Source organism: Aristolochia californica, unplaced genomic scaffold (genome assembly GCF_029961685.1).
Source record: "Aristolochia californica isolate CCGP_79_NKW_82.1479 unplaced genomic scaffold, dmAriCali1.0.hap1 SCAF_12, whole genome shotgun sequence".
In the NCBI taxonomy this organism is placed as follows: domain Eukaryota; kingdom Viridiplantae; phylum Streptophyta; class Magnoliopsida; order Piperales; family Aristolochiaceae; genus Aristolochia; species Aristolochia californica.
This window is the reverse complement of record NW_027181793.1, coordinates 28,485,793-28,510,813: the sequence shown is the minus strand read 5'-3', so window position 1 is coordinate 28,510,813 and position 25,021 is coordinate 28,485,793. Positions and strand designations below refer to the sequence as shown.

General features: G+C 40.3%; 2 protein-coding genes across 4 annotated transcripts; one reads left to right on the top strand and one right to left on the bottom strand.

Annotated features, from left to right (window-relative positions):
• Positions 1-1,967: 1,967 nt before the first annotated feature.
• Positions 1,968-11,615, bottom strand: LOC137945438 (sugar transport protein MST4-like). 2 transcript variants are annotated; one of them, XM_068791332.1, is made up of 7 exons: positions 11,577-11,615; positions 6,950-7,040; positions 5,711-6,030; positions 3,990-4,114; positions 3,158-3,446; positions 2,753-2,965; positions 1,968-2,654 (listed from the first exon to the last, which is right to left on the bottom strand). In XM_068791332.1, exons 1-7 carry the CDS (start codon positions 11,613-11,615, stop codon positions 2,166-2,168), a joined length of 1,566 nt encoding a protein of 521 aa, XP_068647433.1. In that variant the 3' UTR covers positions 1,968-2,165. The 2 variants fall into 2 exon arrangements, with proteins under 2 accessions (XP_068647433.1, XP_068647432.1); XM_068791331.1 differs by lacking the exon at positions 11,577-11,615 and having other exon boundaries at positions 6,950-7,085.
• A 2,106-nt stretch (positions 11,616-13,721) lies between these two features.
• Positions 13,722-23,160, top strand: LOC137945816 (ribosome-recycling factor, chloroplastic). Of its 2 annotated transcripts, none has more exons than XM_068791860.1 (11): positions 13,722-13,870; positions 15,539-15,689; positions 16,031-16,100; positions 16,279-16,374; positions 18,953-19,050; positions 19,135-19,246; positions 19,339-19,380; positions 22,071-22,127; positions 22,226-22,276; positions 22,557-22,613; positions 22,887-23,160. In XM_068791860.1, the coding sequence occupies exons 1-11, from the start codon at positions 13,804-13,806 to the stop codon at positions 22,902-22,904; spliced, it is 819 nt and encodes a 272-aa protein (XP_068647961.1). In that variant the 5' UTR covers positions 13,722-13,803; the 3' UTR covers positions 22,905-23,160. The 2 variants fall into 2 exon arrangements, with proteins under 2 accessions (XP_068647961.1, XP_068647960.1); XM_068791859.1 differs by having other exon boundaries at positions 19,339-19,389.
• Positions 23,161-25,021: the final 1,861 nt, after the last annotated feature.

Sequence of the window (25,021 nt, the reverse complement as noted above, 5' to 3'; positions counted from 1 at the left end):
AGTCTTGAACAGGAAGGTAGAGTGGGTGAAGGTGGCTTTCGGAGGAAGGGAGATAGTTACTTTGTTAGTCTCATGATGGGTTTAATGCAGTGGGATATAGTAATCACTTACATCTACGGTTCATTCTCTCACCAAAGATGGGTTTTGATCGGTTAAAATAGTGAGCTCCACCTACATTTGCCTCCAAATCTTCTACTGGATACTTTTCTGGGTGTTAAAAGTGGGTGGTTAGTCGGAGGGTTTGTGTAAGCTAAGCCTTCAAAGGCAGGTCTAAATTGAAAAATAAAATAATTTTTCTAAAGAAGGGCGATCGATGATTTTTTATGAGAGAAGGTTTTGCGTTTGAGGTGTTCTCCAACTCACATCCAGTATGAGACGAGTTAAGATTGCTAATTTATGTTCAACTCATACGATCAATGAATAATCTTGATTTTGTCTTTGACCTTCTTCCTAAAATCCCAAGTCATGATAGGACTTAATTTCTAAAGGTAGAAATTGAGTTAAGGTGTATATGTGAAAATAACAGCGGATATCAATTATATGAACAGTCAAAAGTACTAAAAGCAATTGAATTTTTGAAAAGGGACAGAATAGTTAATTGTTGAAGAGCGTAGACTAAGTCTACAACTAATAATGGGATAATACCACAATGGTAGGGGTGGCACCAAGCCAAACCGGTTTGCAAATAGTTCGAGCTCAGTGCTGTTCAGTTTTTACTTAGTTCAAATTTAAAATAAGGCTTTTTAAGTATAACAAGCCAAACTCGAAAATTTTCCAGCTCGGCTTGTTAGCTCATGAGCCGATTCATTAGCATAATTTTTTGTTACGAAAATATCTTTTGCTCTAATTGTTCTCGTTAATTCCCTTTTTAGTTGGTTGATTGTTGCTCTTATTTACCTCAGATCTCAAAGACGATCGATAGTTCAACCTTTTTGGGTCCCTCAACAGCTAATGTTATTGTTTGCCAATAGAATAAATACTACTAGGATGGAGATCTTTACTCTTTCTTTTAGGTTTATTAAGTTGATTATTATACATTAGTATACTCCATTATAAAGTCTTGGACTCCTTTATGATAGTTTACAGTTCAATGGTACTACATAATAACAAGTTATATTTACAAAAAAAAAAAAAAAAATTGAAATCCGTTTGGTAGATTTGTCATTCAGCCGGTCTCGCTCGGCCTGAATTCACTTGATCCCGTTTGGGCAACCCGAGCCATATTTTTGAGAGGTTCTGGTTGTGTAACGTTCAATAGAATCATGTTTAGATGGATCAACCCATCTAATGAAATCGATAAACTTTATTTTTGTGTACCATATTTCTGCTTTCTAAAGCTGAATAAGATTGGTTTTAGAATTCAGTCAATCTGCGGTCTTTAGAATTAAATTACCACATTTATTACAAACATAAATGTTAGAAATTAGGAGCTTGGCTCAGTCCTGATTGTTCAACAGTTAAGTACAATTTTATGATGATCATAATTGTATCTTATGGGAGATAATAAATGATTACTAAATTATTTCACAATTGGATGGCATCATACATGTTACAAGCTCGTCCCGGCAGTGGGCGTTTTTCGGTTTTTAGTTTTATTTCGGATCCAATCATTTATAAAATGTAACTACACCCACGAGAGCGTGTTCTAGACGAATGATTAGACGTAAAGCAAGAAGTTGATTAGTGACTCATAGCGTGATTAGCAGTCGGCTTTGTTGAAAACTCCGATGTTTCATGAGCTGGCATTTGCTCCTTTGAAGGATAATCTAGGTTAAATTATAGCATGTAAACGTAACAAATAGAGCATTAAATGTAGCGAAAAAGTTCAGTAAATGTGGTATATTTATGACATCAAAACCAACCTCTTCGCCTCACCTTTGCTTACTCAGCCACGTCAGGTGGTTCACTGACAAATCTGACCGAATCACCCGGGTTAACGTTAGTCGACTTGGTGGTAGCGTGCTCTATTTGTAGAAAGAAACATGAGTACATACGCTGAAGAAATATGTTCTTGATTGATACAAACAGGGGAAAAAATTAAGCTCCCTCAGTCTTCTTACGTGGTTCTCTCACCGGGTGGAAAGCATGGAAGCAATTAGATTTTCCTCATCTTCTTCGTTTTTAAAGATTATACACTAACAGTGGAGGATCATTTCAGTCCGAATTCACAGCTGGGAGTTGTCATAACCGTTAATCTTTCCACTTGTTTTGGCGGGACCATCGTCTACTTCTTCGTCATTGTCGTACATGAATCTCTTCCAGAACCAGTGCTGCTTCCACACCCTCTCGGTCATCTCCTCGATTGGGATATTCTTCGTCTCAGGTAGCAGGAAGACAGTAAAGATCGACATGATGAGCACGAACCCAGAGAAGAAAGCGAATATGCCGTACTTGAGGTGGCAGAGCATTGACAGAAAAGCTTGCGCGATCACGAAAGTGAAGAGAAGGTTGACACACACCGTCACACTCTGCCCTGCTGACCGTGTCTCCAGGGGGAACGTCTCGCTCGGGATCAGCCAACCCAGAGGACCCCACGACCAAGCGAAGGCCGATACGAATGTGCATACCAGGACGACGACTAGGACTGCGAACCCGCTTCCCAGATTGTTGCTCTGGTCCTTCACCTTGATGCCTAGGATTATGGCAATCACCACCTGCAATATATCAATGGAAGAAAGTTTTAAGTTAATTTGTCACTTCAGTTCATAGAGAAGATGAAAGAGTATGGACAAGGGGGGGACGCAGGGCTCACCTGGGAGAAGAACATCTGGACACCAGCTTCCAACAAGAGGACACGCCGGCCAACCTTGTCGACGGAGTAGATGGATACGATGGTGGAGAGGACGTTAATAGCTCCTGTAATGACTGCCGAATACAGGGCGGCGTCACTTCCGAAACCTAAGGTGTCGAATAGGACTGGGGCATAGAACATGATGGCGTTGATGCCTGTGAATTGTTGGAAGATCTGCACCCACGAAGAAAGAAAAGCGGATATTTAGCTGAAACTTTGTAAACTAACTCTAGGGCCAGGCTCAACAACTGATCAGAAGCGCGTTGGGACCACTTCTACTGCACAGCCGACAGACCTGACCTCCTGTTCCTGTGAAATCATATAAAAAATGGATTGGAGAGAAGGAGATGGAAATCGCATTATGACCTGCAAGAGAATGGCAATGACCAGCTGGGGCCGGTTGCGGCGCTTGAGAAGGTTTCTGAAGGGGTGCTTCACTTGTTGGGCGATGCGGCTAGCCTCCACGAGCTCCAGGAACTCGGGTTCAACGTTGTCCGTCCCCCTAATCTTTTTGAGGATCGCCTTCCCTTCATCGAGGTGTCCACGCTCGATGAGGCTGTTGGGAGTGTCCACCACCAGTATGGACCCGACGGTTAGGAGGAGAGCAGGAATCCCCGCTAGACCCAGCGACAGCCTCCAGCCCCATGGATGAATCCTGAAAAGGAAAAAGGCCATTGTGATTAGTTATCGGAATTTATCATATCAGACCGGTGTCCTATTTTGTTAAAAAATGCGCCTGCTTATAGTATTGGTTCACAATCCACCTAAATTTAATTCCACTTTCGGGGAAAAAGAAACAGAAAGGTAGCAAGAACTGTTATAAATCCATTCCTCAGGCCCAGATCAAAACCTTCAAAATGTCATAGAATTACGCTGAAAAAATTATTCTTCCAGTTGACCACTGCCACTGTATGTAGGGACAGCACTTAGTAAGATGATTCCACCGATCAGATGAGCAAGTCAATGAAGAAGCATCTCAGTGACACCTCATCTGACTGTGTTCATTAGAGAGTACTCGCAGAATTTGGTCAGATTCATATCGACCCCCTAGAGTATTGGGTGCATAGTACCAGAAGCTATGCAGGTGTACTTATATAAAAGAGCATAATTTGTTTCAAAGGGTGATTAGCGTTAGGTAATCTAACCAAGGCAAAAAACCAAAAGACAAAAAGCCAAAGTTAAAGAAGAAGGCGATTACTTTGCGGTGCCGTAGTTGATTAAGTTGGCAAAAAGAATGCCAATTGTGACGTTGAGTTGGAACAATATGTTCAGCCCTCCACGGATTCTCGTTGGTGCTATCTCCGATAGGAATAGCGGTACCGCCTGAAAATAAACCACCAAGAGCAAGATGGATGTTAGGAGATAAAAATTGAAATTTTACTCTTGCGATATCGAATATAGAGGAAGCCAGAGTGATGAATGAATGCTTTGTGCCTTCTATCTTACGATTAAGTTACAAGAACCGGAAAGCCTATGTGGAACATGGGGGTTACTACTGAAGATGAGGAGAGGGAAGGTCTATAGTCGTTCCGATTTCGTTTTCATGGTTATTATTTCATATCTCAATCTGTTATTTTTTGGAATGGGGAACCCAACCCGCCCAAGATGGAATTTCTTGTCGTATTTGGTCTAAGATATTTTTTGGATCGACCAAATTTGAGGTGAATGGGCTTGTCGAATCATCTCACAGTTCGGCGATGAGATTGGATTTCTCGAAACCCAAATCTTGACTTAGAAACCAGAATCTTCAAAAAAATTAAAAAAATCCAAAATATCACCATATCACTATCTTGGTAACATCTTCTCCACCCAACTTGACTTATATCCCGTCCATCCTCACCCAGTCCCCATAAATTCTACCCATCCTCACCTTGTCCCCGTTAGTCAAGTTTGGGGAAATCCGTCCCCGACCGAAATTTTTTTTATTTCAGCCCACCCTCGACTCACAAGGTGAAACCCAAAATCAAAGTTTTTTGGTCCGGTCTGATCAAATATTCTATGAATTCTGACCCGATAACCCACCCTAGTCAAAGTTGGTGATTGCCTTGGTCCAAGAAATTTAATTCCTGGACCAAAGCGATCCAGAAAATCCGAACTCGCCCAAAACCTCACCAGGATGGCACGCAATGTCACTCGACTCACCCAAGACGTCAGCCTCGTTTTGTTTCAAACAGAATAGTGAAGTTTGGAAGCTAAGAATTGTTCCACGTGCACGCTTTTAACTGAACCCTAAAATTCAACGACTATAGAGAAAGAAAACAAAGCAATCAAAGTTTATCCACAGCAAATTGTTGAAGATGACCTGGAATTGGAAAAAGTTCGATGAAACAGATGAGGTTTTGACAAGCAAGCTAGGCAGCCATTACTTTGTGGGATTTGACAAAAAGTTGAAATAGTTCATGTTGTTCTCGTTTGCTAAGAAATTGCTAGTGGAAGGAAATGATCCTTTCTGGACCAAGTGCAAAAGTAAGTACGTGACTTTAGAAGCTTTTGGAAAAGGCTGGGTGGGACGTGATATCCACTCCCCACGACTCGTGAAGAAATCGGATCCACATCTCTCAGATGAAGATCATAAGGAGGTTCTCGTCGCCGTACTGATCACAATGGTGTGGTAGAAACTTGAAAAAAGTTGTCTCTAAAAGATAAAAAAATGGATAAAGTACCTTCAACTTTTAATAGATACCATAAACAAAACGGTCGGCCTCTTACTCGTTTATTTTCCAATGATCCAGCTTGAATAAAGAGGTTCTTCTAGAGCAAGGATCATTAAAAGTTGAAATTGTTAATACGTGATCCCAAATTTTAAAGTAACCACTATTCACAACAAGAGGATAAACACGTTGACGTAGTAACTGCGACGAACATGTTGGCACCACCGAAATTTTCGAGTATATATAGAGAAGAGAATCGGTGACGTACCTGATTCGCGAACCCGACCCCGCACCCAAGGAAAATCCTTCCTATTATGAGCATCGCAAGATTTTGGGCTCCCGCATTCATGATCACGCCGATGATGAAGAAAATACCGGCGATGAGCATGGTTAACCTACGGCCCAACCTTCGAGTCGTTATCGAAGCGAAGAAGGTCGAAGTTAACCCGGCGAGATACAAGGAAGAGGTGAACAACTGGAGCCCTTCATTATCGTACTTGCAGTAGTTGCTGTCGAGATTCTCGCGTGTCTTCCGATATACGACAGGGAAGAATTTTATTAGGAAATCATCCATAGATGTTACGCCACCTGTAAAATAAAAGGGAAAATGATAAGCGGAGAGGAGTCGATCAAGAAAAGTCACTTACGTATTCGTATCTCCAAAATAGTAGCTATCTGACAGTAACTAACAAAAAAACTCTATAGATGCCAAAAAAAATCCGAAAAAGAAAAAATAAAAGAGCATTTGGGTATTTCAACTAAGTTCGGTTGTTTCGGTACCCAGCAAGTGGGCAACAACAGATTTATGGCCGAAATCTGGAGCATCAAGGAATTTTACTCTCCTTCGGTTCGAGTGTTGACAAATTTGTTAAGTTTAAATCATGCTTTCGTAATTTCATCATATATGCCCCGACCAATAGCCAACATGACAAACTCCGTACATAAATATAAGAACAAGCAGACTCTATTTCAAATCATCCCACAAAACAAAGAAGAGGCTCTAACATACAAAACTGGACTTTCACCTCAACCATTTTTCCCTCCAAGAGGTCCCTGAACTCTTTCGTCATTTAAAAAAAAAAAAAAGCATAAAAAGAACCGGTTTGAGGACACCGAGCACCTAAAAAGTTTCTGTTAGAATAAAAGCAATTTCTTGTCAAACCAAATTTTTGGCGGAAGAAAAAAGGAAACGTCAACGATCTTAGATTGTAAACTGAAGGCAATGAAAAAAATGAAAACGTGAAGAACTGAAAATCTCCTCTTTGACGAAACAACCATGCCGCACCTAAACATCAGACCTCCTCTAAATTCTACTTAAAAAAAGATAATGAAGAGTGTTTGGCCAAAGAAACGCCACCTGACGTGCTTCTGCTTCATAGCCGGATCACACTCCAAGCCTGTTTACTTTTTCGTTATTTACATATAATTGTATTACAAAGCACGTCCAAGGTAACGAATTCAAGGACGAAGTTGCTTCGTAAAGAAATTTTAGATCTGAATTACTCACCGGAGACACCGACATCATAGCCGAACATGAGGCCACCAGTCGCAGCCATTATGCAGGAAATCACGACGATGGGCGTGATTCGCGCTTCAAACTCGACGCCGGACGTCGCCGGAGCCGAAAACCCTCCCGCCGGCATGATGACAGAAACAGAAAGACAGACGAGCTAATTGCCTACTTGCTGCTAGCTAGATCGTACCGTCTCGTGACAGAGGAAAAGAATGGATAAGACAAGGTGTTAAGAAAGACCCAGGAACTGATTTATATAGACGAGCGGGCGGAAGTCGAAGCAGAACTTCACCCGTGGGACCCGATAGATCTTTCAACGTGGAAAGATACCAGTGGCGCCTCGTTGACGGCTGGCAAGTCAACAAACGGCACTCGTGTTCACCTTCTTGACTCGCAATCTAGAACAACTCCTGTAGTAGAGCCTAGAACATGAATTCAACGGAAATATAACCAATTCACGAAAACCCCTATTCTTTTCACAAAATCCCATCACCCTGATTCAGTTAATTAGCCTCAAACCAAGGGCATCTATGAAACTTCCTTCTCGTTTTAGTTTCTCGGGTATTTCATTTCACACTCGGGGTCTTTCACTATATTGATTCCTCTTCCGTGAGACCAACACGTGCGACGAAATTAAGAAAAGAGACAGAGTAACTTAGAACTCGTAACTTGAGTCTTGATACACGTAATCTGATTCGTGGTCATATCGGTACACTAATATAAAAAATAGAGCCGACACGCAGCACAGTATCGGGTGATATTTAGTGATAAGTTGGTATCAGGTTCTGTACATCAATCAGGTCAGATCAGGTTCTGAGCATCCGATTCAAATAGATGATGTCTCATCATCGATCCCACCCGCGATGCTGGAGATGGACCAGTTGGGTACGGATGCTTGCCCCCAAATCCGAACAGCCAAAAAAGACAAAAGGGAAACGAAAACTTATGCGTTCGGAAAAAATCCAAACACGCGATCGACTGAAAAAGAGTCGGCGGGTTGCCGCTGATTTCAGCTGGATTCTGAATTCACTAATTGAGGCATCGTGGACGACTCGGGATTGGATTTTCTTGACTTTGACCTCAAGGTTTCGGTGATAATGAGTTTTAATGATAAGACAGATTAGTGAAGCCCACGTAGACTTGTTAACTGAATGTCCGGTGGTTGTTCGACAAATATGCTTCAATGACGAGGAAAAACACATTTAAATCTCAGATAGGGATCGTTGGTCGACTTTACGGGTATTATTTATTGGGTCTGTAATAAGTAACGATCGATTTTAACGTATTTTTGAAGGGTGTTTTCTGTGTTTTTGGATTTTTGTGAATCTCAAGGTGGGGAAGCTGTGAAGATGAACGATCGATGATGGCGATTGCGGTGCCTTGTGGGAGAAGCTTTTGGTTCTTCTGGTGGCGCTTCGGTGGGTCGACGTTGTGTGAATGGGAGGATAAATTGCCTTTGTGGAAGAAGCAAAGACGTCTGCCTTACTCGGCGCCAAATTGAAAAATCAGAACCTGTAAGCAATTACAGGCGGAGGGGGGAGATCACATTGCTTTGGCGCTGTCTTCTTATCGACGACGATGGGAACCTGGTCGACGTCTTTGTATTGTATTTTGCTTCAGAGCGATTTTGTTTACTGGAAAGTTTGTATTATTTAATGTTCCCACTCAGCACTAATTGAATTTAAAGATCTTCTGGCTGTTTAGAAGATATTTAACAGTCATTGGATGTGTAATTTCAGAAGCCAAAGTAGAAATTCGGTTAATTGCAGAAGTATATATATTTTTATTTTGGATAGTCCATAGAGTCAAAGATGGCGTTCTGATTTACGTGGGATCAGACAAGCATTTTTTGTTTTTAATTACTTGAGGTGATTGATGGTTGAGGAATTGAAAAGATCTACCTTGAGGGGCACTTAATCAATTCATTTAAGCTGATTGCAAGGGGAACACGGGAGTCGTCTTCAGTCGGACAAGGGCGTCTAGGGAACAGGGAAAGACTCAGTATTTACCATGGGAAACATAGATAAATACGGGATCTTGGTATGGTTCTCCTTGGTGTATCCGTGTTGGGGAGATTGATATGCATCTTTGCAATTTTCATTCCTCCGTTTTCTTTCTCCGGTGCCGATAGAGTATAGCCAGAGTTGGGCGTAGACGTTTAAAAACAGGTCCAGTACTGGTATATATTTTACACCTATTTAATAAATGGATCAAGTTTGAATAAATTCATTTTATGAATTGAATATTAATTAGTAACTCGTGAACGTCACTCGGATTTGGACATGAACGATTCGATTTTTAGGGTGGGTCATAGTCGTCCAATCTTGCAACCCTTGTGAGACGGGAGATGAAGTCATGGTGTAGTCAGATACCAAGGCCGAAGACTGTATAAGTCCAGTGCACAACAATAGCAGAGACGGCCAAGGCCAAGTGCAATAGCACGGCCCAGAGGGGCGCACGCATATGGTCGGCCCGGAATCAACTGCAACAGAAGAACACGTACTTGCGCTTGCCAAACAGATGGCCAAGCAGCAAGGCACGCAATAACCCCAGCAGCTAGCCGAGACACAATGCAGCACACCAACAGGCATGCGGAGGCGGGTCGAAATGTGGTTGCAGCCAGCAAGTGCCCAGGCGGACCGAAATGGGGTTGTGCGCGACCAGGACTCCATGCGGATGGAAATGGGGTTGCGCGCGACTAGGACTCCAGGCGGACCGAAATGGGGTTGCGCGCGACCAGGACTCCAGGTGCATCTGCTGGCACGCGCGCGACTAGGACTCCAGGTGGATTGAAATAGGGTTGTGCGCGGCCAGGACTTCAGGCATTGGAGCGCGGCCGACAAGGACTCTAGGCGCAGGTGCAGGCGCACGACATGGCCACCAGGCACCCCACGCGAAATGGGGTTTCAAAGGCGACAAAGGCGCCCCTGACGCCAAAATGCGAATTTTTGAGATTTGGTGAATTTCAGGGAGTCTTTAGAGATTTCTAATGACCAGGGACGGTTTCTGAGCCTTGTAAAAGTCAGGGGAGGAGGCTATAAATAGGAGGGGCATCTCCCATTGTAAAGGATTCGGATTCTTAGCATACTTTGCTCTTCAAGTGTATAAAGAGAGTGAGTGGTTGGCCTTCAAGAGTGTTTTCCCACCCTTTGTAACTTTGTTTTCTCAATCCAAAGTTAACATTCTTCTTCCATTTCTTTAGTCTCTCTGTCGTTCTTTTGGCTTACAACATCGAGTGTGGAGGTTAGGTGGAAGATCCGTGAGACAAGGAGGCTGACTAGTTTTTGGGAAGAGTTAGGCCACACGGGATAGATATTCTGCTGGGCTAGACAAACTTAGCCCGAATTTGATCGTGTGACAACTGGTATCAGAGCAGCATTCCATCTATAACATTCACAAGTGGAGATGTAGCAACAAGAGGTATGGAGACACTCTCTGAAAACGATTTACATTTTGGTGATTTCGAGTCCGATTTTGTCAGCTTGGAAAATTAGTTTTCAAGAATGGAGGAGTTCGTACGTGACATTGTGCATGGCCTACAATTTGTCCCTAACTGGTTCCACGGGTTTGAGGACAACGTACATAGTGCCATGGCAGTGATGCGAACTGAAATCCAAATAGTGGACGGAGATGTTAAGACCATCGCGGAAGAAGTTGGGGCAAAACTCACCCTATGTGAGAGAGCCCTTATGAATGGAGAGGTTCGCAAAGAGGTGCCAAGATCAGGATATGCTGGAAAAGGCAGCAGGGAGGCACCAGTTTCGGTATTGCTGGGAGAGTCAGCAAAGAGGTGCCAGATCCAGTGTTGCTTTCCAGTAACTGCTGGGAGAGGCAGCAGGGAGACGCCAAATCCGGTGCTATAGGGAGAGACAACAGAAAGGCGCCAGATCCGGTGCTGCATTCCAGGAACTGCTGGGAGAGGCAGCAGGGAGGTGTCAGTTCCGATACTGCTGGGAGAGACAGCAGAAAGGTGCTAGATTTGGTGCTGCTTTCTAGAAACTGCTGGAAAAGGCAGCAGGGAGGCGCTAGTGTCGGTACTGCTGGGAGAGACAGCAAAAAGGCGCCAGACCCGGTGCTGCGTTCCAGGAATTGCTGGAAGAGGCAACAAACCAACCATGAGTGGGTGACGTATGGTGATGGCGCACAGACGAGGACGTCTGCATGATGGCGGTGGGAGTATGAGATGAGAAGATTCTGGCTCAATGATGGATACTTCCATGCTAGCAAACTCAACCCCAAGCAAGCTCGGTGGCAAGTTTTCTTGGCCGAGTTTGACTTTGAGATGAGGTACAAGGTGGGGAAATCCTATTCTACTATAGATGCCTTAAGCGGAAAAATGAATTCTGCTACGCCTTTTGATGGAGAAAAGGGCACAAGGGTATTAGCGCATATACAACGCACAACACAAGATTGCATTGCTGGAACATGCACAGAAACAGAACATGTGTGTGTAGCTGAGGTAGATGTGCGTGTGGCGCTACGCGAACAACGTTCAGTAACCTCAACGTGTGATGCGACAAGCGGCGGACCGCATCACGCGCGATGCGGTAGCGGTTACGCTAGACGGATATACGTGTAGCACATGCATCGTCACTTGCTTCACGCGCACCATGCGTGGTGCGGTAGCAGCAGAACCTGATGAGGCGCACAATACACGCATAGGCGCAGGAGACATGCGCTTTACGTAAAGCGTGTCTGTGCACAGGCAGGACCATCTTGTTGTAGAAACTAAAAATACGACTTTACGATTACGAGCCTTAGCAGCAATTACACATGTTAGTACTTCGTTGCTAGACCGGATTCACACTAGGCTTCACCAAGACACCCAGGCCTACAACATTATGCAAGTTGCAACCTTGGGTGAGATGAGAAGACTATGGCTTAATGACATATTGCTCAAGACCAAAGGTAATCGGCTTTATATGCCTAAGTACGATAACCTACGGCGTGACATTTTGAGGGAATGCCATGATACCTGGTGGGCAGGACAACCAGGCCAAAGATGGACGTTAGCCTTGCTCTTTTGCTAATATTATTGGTCGGATATGGAGAGCTATGTGGAGGAGTTTGTGCGCACATTTCTTATCTGTCAACAAGATAAGGTTGAACAAAGAAAGCCTATAGGCTTGTTACAGCCTTTGCCCATTCCAAAACGATTGTGGGAGTCTATTTCAATGGACTTCATTTATGGTTTGCACAAGAAGGACAGACTAGGGTCTATCATGGTAGTGGTGGACCAGGTTACGAAGCACGAAACATTCGTAACAGTGCCAAGTGATTGTACAGCAGAGTAGGTTACTCGAGCTTTTATGGCATAAGTGGTGAAGCACTGGGGTGTGCCCACAACAATCATTAATGATTGTGACCCCAGATTCACAAGAAAATTGTGGACCAAGTTATTTAAACTATTGGGAACAACTCAAAAAATTTCCACTAGTTTTCATCCTCAGACGAACGCCCAAACGGAACTTATAAAGACTGAGAAGAGCGCAAAAGGGGGAAGCCCCGGAGGACGCAATACTTGGCAAAGTGGCAGGGTCAACCGGAAAGCGAGGCAAGATGGCAAGACACTGCCGAGTTGTAGCAATCCGAGAAGGAGGTGACCCACTATCGTAAGGGGATGCAGACAAGGGCGTTTGCCTTATGGCGGTGGGAGTATGAGACGGGCGATGAAGCTATGGTGTGACTTGACACCAAAGCCGAAGACTGTGCAAGTCCAGTGCACAACAATAGCAGCAATGGCACGACCCAGAGGGGCGCGTATATGGTCGGCCTGAAATCAATTGCAGTGAAAGAAGACGTACTTGCACTTGCCAAACAGATGGCCAAGCAGCAAGGCGCGCAACAACCCCAATAGCTGGCCGAGACACAATGCAGCAAGCCAACAGACACGCGGAGGCGGGTCGAAATGGGGTTGCACGTGGCCAGAACTCCAGGTGCATCCGTTGGCCCGCACGCGACAAGGACTCCAAACGAAATGGGGTTGCACACAACTAGGACTCCAGGCGGATTGAAATGGGGTTGCACGCGGCCAGGACTCCAGGCGCATCCGCTGGCGCACACACGACAAGGACTCCAGGCGCAGGCGCGAGTGTGACAAGGACTCCAGGCGTAGGTGCGACATGGCCACCAGGCGCTCGCGTAAAATGGGGTTTTAAAGGTGCCCGCGCGAAAATGCGAATTTTCTGGATCTGGTGAATTTCTGGGAGTCTTTCGAGATTTCTAAGGACCAGGGACGGTTTCTGAGCCTTATAAGGATCAGGGGAGGAGGCTATAAATAGGAGGGGCCTCTCCCATTGTAAAGGATTTAGATTCTTAGCATACTTTGTTCTTCAAGTGTATAGAGAGAGTGAGTGGTTGACCTTTAAGAGTGTTTGGCTACCCTTTTTTAACTTTGTTTTCTCAATCCAAAGTTGGCACTCTTCTTCCATTTTTTTGGTCTCTCTGTTGTTCTTTTGGCTTACAACATCGAGTGTGGAGGTTAGGTGGAAGATCTGTGAAACAAGGAGGCTGACTAGTTTTTGGGAAGAGTTAGGCCGCACGGGGTAGATATTCCACTGGGCTAGACGGACTTAGCCCGAATCTGACCGCGTGACCATGTGACACCTAGTTTGTTTCTCATTCTTAGCTTTTATCAGTCCGACATAGTTTGCTTGGGCACTGCCTCCCAGACGGTTCGGATTTTGTGTCCTGATACGGGACCCGACTCCGAATGGCAAAATCCTGTCTAAAAAGCGCGAAAAAAACAGTTTGGGGAGGAGTTTATTCACAGCTGAGTTCGTCGCCTGGAAGGCGCTTCGTCCTTCACCTTATCCACAAATCTTACTTCAGCTTGAAAAGCCACTTCTATGGCCGTTCCGTTTTCACATTCGTCCGTCAGATTAAGCGCGCCAAAAGCCCATCAGTCGGGAACAGGTTTATTTCTCAGTTCACCTGCCTTTGAATTTCGTTGTCCTTCAGTTCTATCAACACGAAAATTTATTTGTTCTTTTCCGAAAGTTTCCCAGCCTTGTTCATCTAAGCTAGAAAAACTGATTGCATTTGATGAAAGACTCCTGACACTCGTGCACATCGATGAGAGGTTCTTCATTATCTAATACTATATAAGTATCTGCTGTTTCAGCTTTCTCTTGGTTATGGTTACGTTTCTAGCAACTTGAATACGAAACTTTTGGAGTTGTGGCTATCTAGGAGTGTGCAAATTTAGTTTGTAGTAATCCGTGCAAAATGACGTTAGGTTGATTTGGACTCATTTCAGCGACAACTAGGTACAGACAAGATTATATGAAAATGCTTACCCTCAGTAAGACGTTATAACAACAAAGAAAATGCTTTCCCTGCCTTCAGTAATTAGAGATAACATGAGGTTTGGGTTACTTCCCATATGGTTCTCCACATAGGTTAAGAGAGGTTTTTGTTTCTTTTTGCTTCCATTCTGTGGTGCGGCACATTGATTTGCGGTAATTTCAGTGACAACTAGGTCCAGAAGATTGGTTGATTTGTCTTCACAAAGGCATTATAACCAAAAAGAAAATGATTTCTTTGCCTTCGGGTATTAGAGATTATATGAGGTTTTTGTGACTTCCCACGTAATTCTTCATAGAATGTCATGGCGATGTTTGTTCTTTTGGCTTCATTATTGTGGTGGTCCTCTTCAGTTTTGAGATGATTCAAAGGCACTATAGCATGAAACAAGAAAAACAGGGTAGAGCCATGGTTACTCGCATGAGGAAACTATTTAGATAGGTTTCTTGATGAGACAAAATGTAAAAGGGAATAAGTAAACATACCAGTGCTAAAGTATGTATTAGATTGCGATGGGGACAGGTGGCTTAGCTTACTTCCTAGAATAACTTTGTAAACAGGGGCTATTTGAGAGAGTCCAACATTGATTTGCTTGATGATGCATGTATTATATGCGCAAACATTTTTACTTTTTTCTTCATTCATATTTCCTGTATTTTTTCTATTGTGGATCAGATTTTAACTGATTTCTCAGTTTAGTCTAAGATGTGGTATCACTCAAACACCATTGTTAGAAGGTGTAATTCCAGTTTACTTAATTTTTCTTAGTTTTCTAGAAACTTATTTTCTTCTGAAATCTTATTTCCTAAGGTATAAAGGAAGCAGAGATATTATTGTAATATTTATCATAGTTTATGTGTTAAACTGACTGCATCTTTTTCTCTCAGTTCTCTTCTAATAAGCTATGAACTAGATGAGAAGTCTGGAGTAAATGACTATTCCTTTGCATTAGATCCAACTAGAGACTGAAGATCTAAATAAATTGTATACTTTTTATATCTTTTGACATCACAATTTCACTATTCTGAAAAGAGATGATGTTGATAAATCATTGCTTTTAGTTACCTTGAATGTGCTTCACCCAAACTTTCTGGGCAGCATACAACATATAATTCATAACTAAATTTGAAAACATTGTTCATCTGGAAAGTTTCTTCAAATTTTCCTTTTATTTTGTCACCTGACAAACATCATGGTTAGACTTATTGTATTTTTCTCTTGACGGCACACTTCCTACTGTGTGAGAGGCATTTAACAAATATGAGATTATTTTTCCAGATTATTATTGCAGAGCAAGTGGATATGCTAAATGTCATTCACTGTTGCATGTCAACTCATGGAGTGCTGCTGCAAATTATGTGGCATTGCAGGATGGAAGGGGTAAATTTATTGGCAAGTCACTTGTTAGAAATCACTTAATGAAAAGGAGGCAAGTAATCTAAATCCTATGTAATTTATGTTAAATAGATATCTTTACCTATATTTGTATCTATCTATGTATATTGTATGTATGTATACACACACACACACACACATATATATATATATATTTAAAGAATAGTTCGACTGGTCAATGAGCAGAAAGATTTTGGATTTATTAGTTGAAAAGAAGTTCCTAACTTGGTTAATCATTTTGGGATAAGCTTTGGACCCAATGTAGTTTTATTTTACTTATTTGGATGTAATTAATAATTCTTAACAGTGTTTTACAGGAAATCATATTGTTTATAAATCTCGTTTGTTGTTTTACTATATATGTACCGTCCCCAGAGTAGGAATTTGGAAGTGTGCAACAATGGAGGAAATAGAGGCAGAAAAGTCTTTGATTGAAAATGATGCTGTAAGTTCAACTAGCTTTAATTAATGCTCTGTTCAGTTCTCTTGATGAATTTCTTAGATGTTATTAGCATAGGCCTTGCAGGCACTATATTTTTCAAATCGATGTGTCCTATTATTTTTTATTATTCTTTTTTGGTGTGGTGTCACAATTTTTTATGCATCATAATGGTGTCTTTCAGAAAGAGAGGATGGACAAGACCATTGAGACTATTCGATCAAATTTCAATGCAGTGAGGTCTGGAAGAGCAAATCCAGCTATGCTTGATAGAATTGAGGTAATTAGCCAGACAATGTTGATCCAGGGATTAGTTTTTTTAATGTATTTCGTGTCATAAGTACAATCTCTCCTGGAATGAAAAACTTAAGATTGGTGAATGAAATGGGAAGATGGATGTTGATACTCACCTGATGTCTGGGTTGTTTCTTTTCTCTGTTAGTGGATACAATGTTTCACTCTTGCACTTAAATCTTCTGTTATTTTCAATACTTTATATATAGTTTTCTTTGAAATTTGTGGAAGTATTGGTTACTTTTTATGCTTTGAAGGGTGAGGTACTTGAGAATGTGGTTCACTTTTTTCAACGATTTACTCATTTAATGTTGAAATCGTTTATCTTTGCCATCTTAAGCTCTCAGAAATATTAGAAAAGAACGTCGAGGTTTGTGGCAGGTGCACAAAAGTTGAAAAGCAATAGTTAATGCAAATTATTACTAGTCATTTGGGTGTATCAAACCATTTCCAAGTTTCTCTCATTTACGTTTCCAGTGGAGTTCCTGCAAGCTATTTTTCTTAAAATGCAAAACAGGAAATTTTGGGAATGAATAGTTAAATTTTCTTTTTTACTTTAAAAAATAGGGGATCTTGTTTGAACTTTACGAAGTTATAAAACCAGATCAGCATAGTGGTCTAAACAACCCTCAGGAACTTGAATTGCTCAATTTAACATTAAACCAGTGTTTAAAACACAGAAGGCCCATCCTGTTTGGTTCAACTTGTGACCTGTTTGACATGGCCAGTTTATTTGGTTAAATAATTTAATATTTAAACTGCGTTTATTCATTTTTGACGTTATTATTACTAGACTGGATCGTTTTGGTGGTTGTACTTGGTTGTGCCAGTTTGACTGAGCTTACCCAGGCCCCTAGGTTGATGAGTTGTCAGGTTGTGCAACTTTGAGTTAGAACCTTTTTTTTTTTTTCTTGTTTCTATCATGGGACTTTCCTGAAATTCAGAGAGGAGGCTGGTTTAGTCTATTTGCAATTACATGATTTTTTCTCATCTTGACATGCTAAGAGTGAGTTATCTTTTACAACTCGATGTTATAGTTAGTATCATTTTTTGCACATTCAACTTAGCATCAGGCTGTGGTTGTAGATTTGCTACTCGGTTGACCTGGTGTTTGCACTTTGTTAAACCACTTTGACATGGACCCAATCATGCCCCTTGGTTGATGATTAGTTCTAGTTTTATAACTTGCTTTAGTTGAATCATTCAATCATGAGACTATCGTGATGTCCAAAGAGGTCGCAAGGCGCAATCTGTAGTTAGTTTCATTTTCTCCCATCAAAAGTAGTACCATGTCAGTTGTCAGTAGGAGTAGTAATATGTTGGGTTGGCCTGAGCCTACCATTAAACACTTTTGACCCGAACCCCACGCTGTTTCTTAATTGGTTCAGAAATGTAAACCTGAAACCTGACGCCGTTTCTTAATTAGTTCTGAAATGTAAACCTGAAGTCTGACCCTCTACCTTTGGGGCAAAATTTGGTCAACTCATTTGAATTCTAATTTTCAAATTGAAAAATCTATTACAAGGAAAAATAGTGATATAAATTTTTATTTATACTTTATTTTTTAAGTAGTGGTTCGCTCTAATCTGGTTTGGTCTACATAAGCAGGACCTGTGGGGTTTGTGTGTCAAGCTCAAAGTCAACTTGATTACTATACACGCTTGGTAATACAACCCAACCCGACCCATTTATGACATCAGTTAGGTTTCATCAAATAAATGGGTTGGGTTCCAGTCAAATTACTTGGTTGATTCAAAATTTGCCACCTCCACTTATGCATTTAACTCTACTTGTCCTCCCAGAAAATTGTAAATTAAATAATTTTCCCAGAAATATTGATATTTACACATGGGCAACCATGCTTTTGAATTTAGTAGCTCTTGACTTTCTCTTCTTTTAGAGTACAACAAAAAATATCCTTATAAAAAAATTACTGCGGCTCTTGGGCTTATGGTCAAACTAGTTTAATGTTGGATCATATATCTTATGTGGGACTTGTCTGACACTTCTACTTGAAAATAGTGAATCAAATTTTCACGCACCTTTAATGAGGGATCATCTACTAGGCTTCATAATTTAGAGTCTGGTACTAGAGCCCATCTTGAAAGGTGGGCTTACTTATCTAGGTTTGCTCCTTAAAATTTGTAAGCTGTTAGAGTAGAATTACATATCTAAGGTGTTTGCTCGTGTTGAAAAATCGGCTCCCTTTCTCAAGGAGCTATACATAAAACGGTACTACATTAATCTTTTAAAGCATACGCCATATGTCTATGCAATATAAGTGACAGCCTTTTCCATAAGTCTGTGCAGTATAAGTGACAGCCTTTTAATTTAAGGCAGTTTTGTTTCTTTCTATTAGAAAAGTGTGGGTGAGTTCAATGAAACTTAGGAACCAGGGGAATGCTTGTAATTTTAGGTGTTGCAGAAAGTAGGTGTAATTTCACAGTTTCCTGATGAATTAGTGTGATTAACTCTTAGTTATTTGTTCACTTAATAAGCGTTACATGGCACATATCTTTTCTCTTCAATGGTGTGGTTGCTAACAAATGCTTCAATAATCCAAGGTTGAGTATTATGGAAGCCCAGTCAGCTTGAAGAGTATTGCACAAATCAGTACTCCTGATGCAAGCTCTCTCCTGATCCAGCCATATGACAAATCCAGGTACTATAGGTTTTTTGAGTTTGTTGCAGAACTTCGTTTCATATTTAGCTGCAAAAACATTTTACCACCTTTAAATAATTTCAGCTTGAAGACTATAGAGAAGGCCATTGTCACTTCTGACCTTGACTTAACTCCCAGTAATGATGGTGAAGTTATTCGATTATCCATACCTCAGTTGACATCTGACAGAAGAAAGGTGCAAATGACTGTATGAAATTTTCACATTAGGATTGAGCAGGAGTTATCAATAACATATTGTGTTTCATTTTCTGTTTCATTACAATGCAGGAATTATCAAAAATTGTGGCGAAACAGGCTGAGGAGGGAAAGGTATACCATGTACTGCCAAATCATGCCCCTTGTGGTATCTTAAATGTTCCATTTGTTTATTTATGGATTGCTTACGGTTGTAATTCTCATTTTTGTCATTTGCTTTCTAACTTCCTCTATTGTTATCACGTAACTTAGTTTTCAACATTTATTTCCATTGAAATTTGATGTAAATTAGACGTAAGTGTGCATAGTATACTGATACCTCATTATCACTGCAATTCAAAGAAAAAGATATAAAAATATTACCTGGTTTGATGTTATTTGCATGGGACCTGATTTTCTTTAGTTTTGAGTTGATGCATCCACAAAATCTGATCTATTCTCTCGTGGCACAAATATGATAAAGAAAATGAAAACCTATGATCCAAAATACAGTTAAATTACCTCGGCATATTTCTTCCATAGTGAGTGGAGAAAACTTTCCTGATTCCTTCACACTTGTTCCAGATTTTATGTTTAAGTGGAAACTGGAATTAATGCCTTGCTAGGTTTTAGCACATGCTGAAAAAATGAAAGAAAAATCATACAAGATAGCTGTTATATCTGCCATGCTTCTATAAAATAAGCATCATTTTCGAAAGATGAGTCTAGCATCCATGAGATTATTGAGATAGGGGGCATAGAGTTGAAAGGAGAAGATTTTGGTGAGTGTGGCAACTCAGGGATGGAGCAAAACTGCACATAATTCTTATTAACTGAATTGATTAGGACAGAACACGCCCCACTACATTAAGTACAGATCATTCTTAATAAAGGACTAATATATCCCTCACTTTCTTAATAAAGGACTAATATATCCCTCACATCTACATAATAAAAGAAGTCACTTTAAGTATCACTACCACGCCTCAGTCACAAAACACTAAAAATAAAGAAAAAAATGAAGATATTACAATAATGCCACTCTATACTCCCTCTCAAGTTAGAGGCATTGATGCCACATACTGCAATAAAAGGCTTCTTCTAAAGCTTTAGTGAAGATGTCACCAAGTTAATCAATAGATCTAGCAAGGAATATAACTATATCTCCTTCATAAACACCTGGATGTGTTTGGTTATTCTTATGTGAATTGCATTGTATTCGAACTAGGTCAGAGGTCTACTAGTGACTACTACACGTATAGGTAGAAATTTGGTACCTAGAAGATTAAAAACCTAGGGTTGAAGCTAAATCAAGAGCAGAAGCTAAGTATTAGGTGATGGTTCATACTACTGTGAGCTGATGCTGATTAAATCACTTATGGCAGATTTTGGTTTTCCTATATATGGTCCAATGATATGTTCTAGGATAACCAAGCAGCTACCTTTGGTGTTGGAAACCTTATTTTCTATGAAATGACTAAACATATCAAAGCGGATTACATTTCATCTTAGAAGCTGAGATGAGTAGAAAAATATCATACCCTTTGTCAGATCTTTTGATCAACTTGGTGACATTTTCACTAAAGCTCTTCAGAAGAAGCCTTTTATTGCATTGTATGACAAGCATAGGCTCTATGATATCTATGCCCTAATTTGAGGAGGAGTGTAGAGAGAATGGCATTACATAGTAGTTTATCTATGTTTTTTTATAGTACTGCATCAATGAAGGCGTATTCTGTAACTTAAATGACTTCTTTTATTATGTTGGTGTGAGGGTATTTTAGTCTTTACTTGAGAAACATGTTGTGCTTAATATGATGGTGTGTCTTCTAATCTTATCAGTTAATACAATTCAACATGGCAGTTCTTCATCTTGAAGCTATTTCACTTCACAAGTTTCTTTTCTTTGATCACTTCTTCAATAGCAAGGGTGTATCGGATTATGTGAATGACCACAGATCACCACATTGTCTCTTTAAGGGGTTTTTGTATATTCTTTTTTCACTTTAATGAAATTGTTTATAATTTTCAAAAACACAAAAAGATCACCACATTGGTTATGAAGTGATTCACACGTGTGGAGGCATAAAGCCGGCTTAGACAAGAGGGGAGAGTGTTGAGATTAGTCCCATGTTAGTTTTGGAGCTACTTCCTAGTATAACTGTGTAAAAATGCAAGTTGGGCCTCTTTTCTCGAAGATTGAGCTTTTGGTTTAGATGCCTTCCGCAGTTTCATATCAGAAATTTGCATTTTCACTGCAAGACCTTACAGTATTTGGCATTTGAGTTGTTAGATTCTCATTTCCAGCAGTACAAGAAGTGCACCTTCAGTAGTAGGAAAACTGTAGCATGAAAAATAGAGTTGAAAGTTTCACCATCTTCTGGAATGCTGGTATTTCTTTTTGAATGTTGACTACACTTGCTACTCCTGGTGAGACTTGAACCGAATACCTCATCATAGAAACCCCCATGCATGAGTTTTTCACTTATGAGCATCTGATAAACCATAAAGTTCTGTCTACATATCGTAGATTTCAGTATAAGCATTACAAAATTTAGTGAATGTGTTCTAATAATGCAATTCCAAACACAAGGCACTTGTGAGAACCAGGATAGTGTCTAGTAAAGATGATCCATCCATCAAAGCATCCAATTGAGTTTGAGCTTATTCAAAATCATTCTAAACTTTGTTCTATTTGGTCTCATACAGCAGGGTGAGGGTTCATTGGACTTCTGGTATTTCTGTTATTCCTTGAAGATTACAAGTTGATATACTTGTCTTGAGATTTTTATTTTTTTATGTTTTATTGGTTTTACTGTACCCAGGTTGCTATAAGAAACATTCGGAGAGATGCAATAAAAGCATATGAGAAGCTTGAGAAGGTGTCAATATTCAATGGGTGTTTTAAATAAAAAAGAAAACATTTGTTGTTTATTCTTTTTTCTGACATTGGTCTCACGGTCATGCTGTACTTTTGCAGGAGAAAAAACTCTCTGAAGACAATGTTAAGGATTTATCTAGTGATTTGCAGGTGCTGTCACACTTTCCTTGAGAAAAATAAATAAAAAAGGAATGGGTTGGTGTAGTCATGTGGAGCCATATCACATACTGATTGGGCTTGAGTATGACCAGTTTGATCATTTTCAAGTCAAGTCCACGTACAGCTGAACCGATGTGTAAACAGAAGCTGTATTATAAATTTGCAAGCTACTGTTATTTATGAAATGACCTGTTAACGTAGCTGAACTCATTCTTCCTATGCCCTTTTGCAGAATCCTTTTTAATACTGATTGTTGCTGTTCTGTGTGCAGAAACTGACAGATGCTTACATGAAGAAGATTGAATCACTCCAGGCTCAGAAGGAAAAGGTAATTGTGTATTGCTAACTGTGGCTCATGAGCAAGAACGATTTCACCTATGGGCATCCATTTTAAATATGGCCGACTTTAGTGAGTGAAGTAGATTCACGAGTACATTCATGTCAAGTTCTCCTGATATTAATGAAACGACATCAGTTTAACTATCGAGACTCTCTGTCCTGATAGTGTGTATTGTCGGTCAATTTCACTACATAAAGACAGCAAGTTATTTTTCTTGTTTCTTTCGATTCTTAACAATTCCTGCTTATGTTTGATTTTCAGGAGCTGCTTAAAGTTTAACTTGTCAGGTGTTTTGTGAACTGCATCTTCATGGGCTTATGTAGTGTGCTTCCTTCTGCTGCATTTGTATTCTTGTCATTATCTATGGCTGTTGCAAAGACTTTCGGGTTACGTGAATTGTGAATTTCCTTTCTTGCTCTTTGACAGCAGACGAGTCTGTGAATTTTGCTGGACTTCAGTAAAACGTTCTTACTTTTTGTCTGTTTGTACAAAATCTTTTGAGAGTTATAGAGGTACCCCCATGGACCGAACAGTATATCTCTCCTGTTTTCGACAATATGCAAGGTACGTAGAATTACATGAACCTTGACGCTATCTGGATCTGAATAAGCTTGAGTTACCGCTTTAAGTTTTATTTAAAATTCAGATTAGCCAGTGAAACAGATCCATTTGTTCAACGAGTGTCTATAACTTAAAAAATCTACATCTCATTGCTGGAAGCTTGAAATACTGAACATGCTTCCACTAATTTTGCTTAAAAATTTGTTGGGATACTTAAAAAATTGTTTACTCTAGTGACATGCAGCCAGATGCTTTAGTTCCGCTCTCCTTTTATTCGCAATTTAGAATGTCAAATGTCTCTTTAAGGATTATAAAAAGTCTCCAAATCTTTTTACATCTTAGCAGGGCTTAAGTTGAGAGGAAAACCAGCTTTGATGGAAAACCAAATTAGTAATGTTTCTAAGTAGTGTAGAGATCCACACTTTGACAAATTGGAACCAACCCGGTTAAGACAACTTTGACAAATTGGAACCAACCCGGTTAAATTATATTAAATGATTTTTTTAATCAAATAAATAAATGATTCCGATCTTTCCAGTACTCCTAATCTCTCCTTTTAATACTAAACGGAAGATTTATTTGTTAACCCACGTACATTTTATGGCACTATTTTATTTCATCTGATAATTCTCATCCAATTTTTAATTAATAAAAAAACCCCCCCCATTAATTAACACATTGGATGGGATGCCAGTCAGGCCGTCCTTAATTATTAATTAATCATTAATTAATTAAAAATTATAAAAAAAGAAGAAGTTGAGTTCGTTAAGTGGTGGCTGGATCAAATTCAAAAGAAAATAATAAAAAAAGATGAGTATAATATATTCTGAGTATTAAATATTTGCATATATGGTGACAAGATAATATTCTTAATGGCAATCCGATTTGAATATTTTATCCAATTTTTTAAAATTTTTGAATAGAATATTCCCGCCAATATTATTCTATATTATGACCCTTTTGATTTTAATAATGAGAGAGGTTGGGGATGTGGAGGTCATCCATGTGCTTTACGTGTAATCCTGATAACCAACTAAGATTAAAACGCCGATAATGCCTTCTAATCTCATCAAAATTCAACAACGCATATGGACCCACCAACTAAGATGTCCAGGTCCAGTCCACGGGAATACCCATCATTGTCTCGTTTTTTAACTTTACAAAGGCGAACCACTGCATCACTTTCCGGCGAGCCTCTAGGAACCAAGTGGGCCCACCGACGTTTCCTCTTGCTTCTTTCATCTGTTCACGTATAATCATGAGGTCGGTTGATTCAGTTTTCATTATGGGCCCACCTTCGCAAACCTACCCAACGACCCAATTCACCGTCCCTTTTTCAAATCCTCACCCCCTGCTGACACCTAAGCCCGATTACAGATCGCTTCTTAATCATTGTTTTTTTTTAACTCGGTACGATAACTCGTATTTCGGCTGATTCATGGCCCGCCGTCCCTTGACTCACGGAGCTCGGGGGTTTAGGGTTTACCATCTTCTGGCTCGATATTTTGAAGCACAGTAGGGGGGCCGCTTTTATTAAAACATAAACGATGCGGGTGCAGGTGCTAATGACGGAATTAAATATATAATAATGGATAGATACCGATTATTAAAGCTTTTAAAGATTATAAACGCGACACAGTACATGCATAATCGTGTGGAAAACCTGAGTCTTTCTCTCTCATTTTTCCATAAATCAATTAACTACTATCTGGTTAGGTACACTAAAATACGATTAACAAAGACCGGAAACCACAACATCAAGAACAGCAAACCCTGTTTCTGTTTTCGAAAGTAGGTAACCCCTTTCTTTAAAAATTAAACTATCAGAAAAAAAA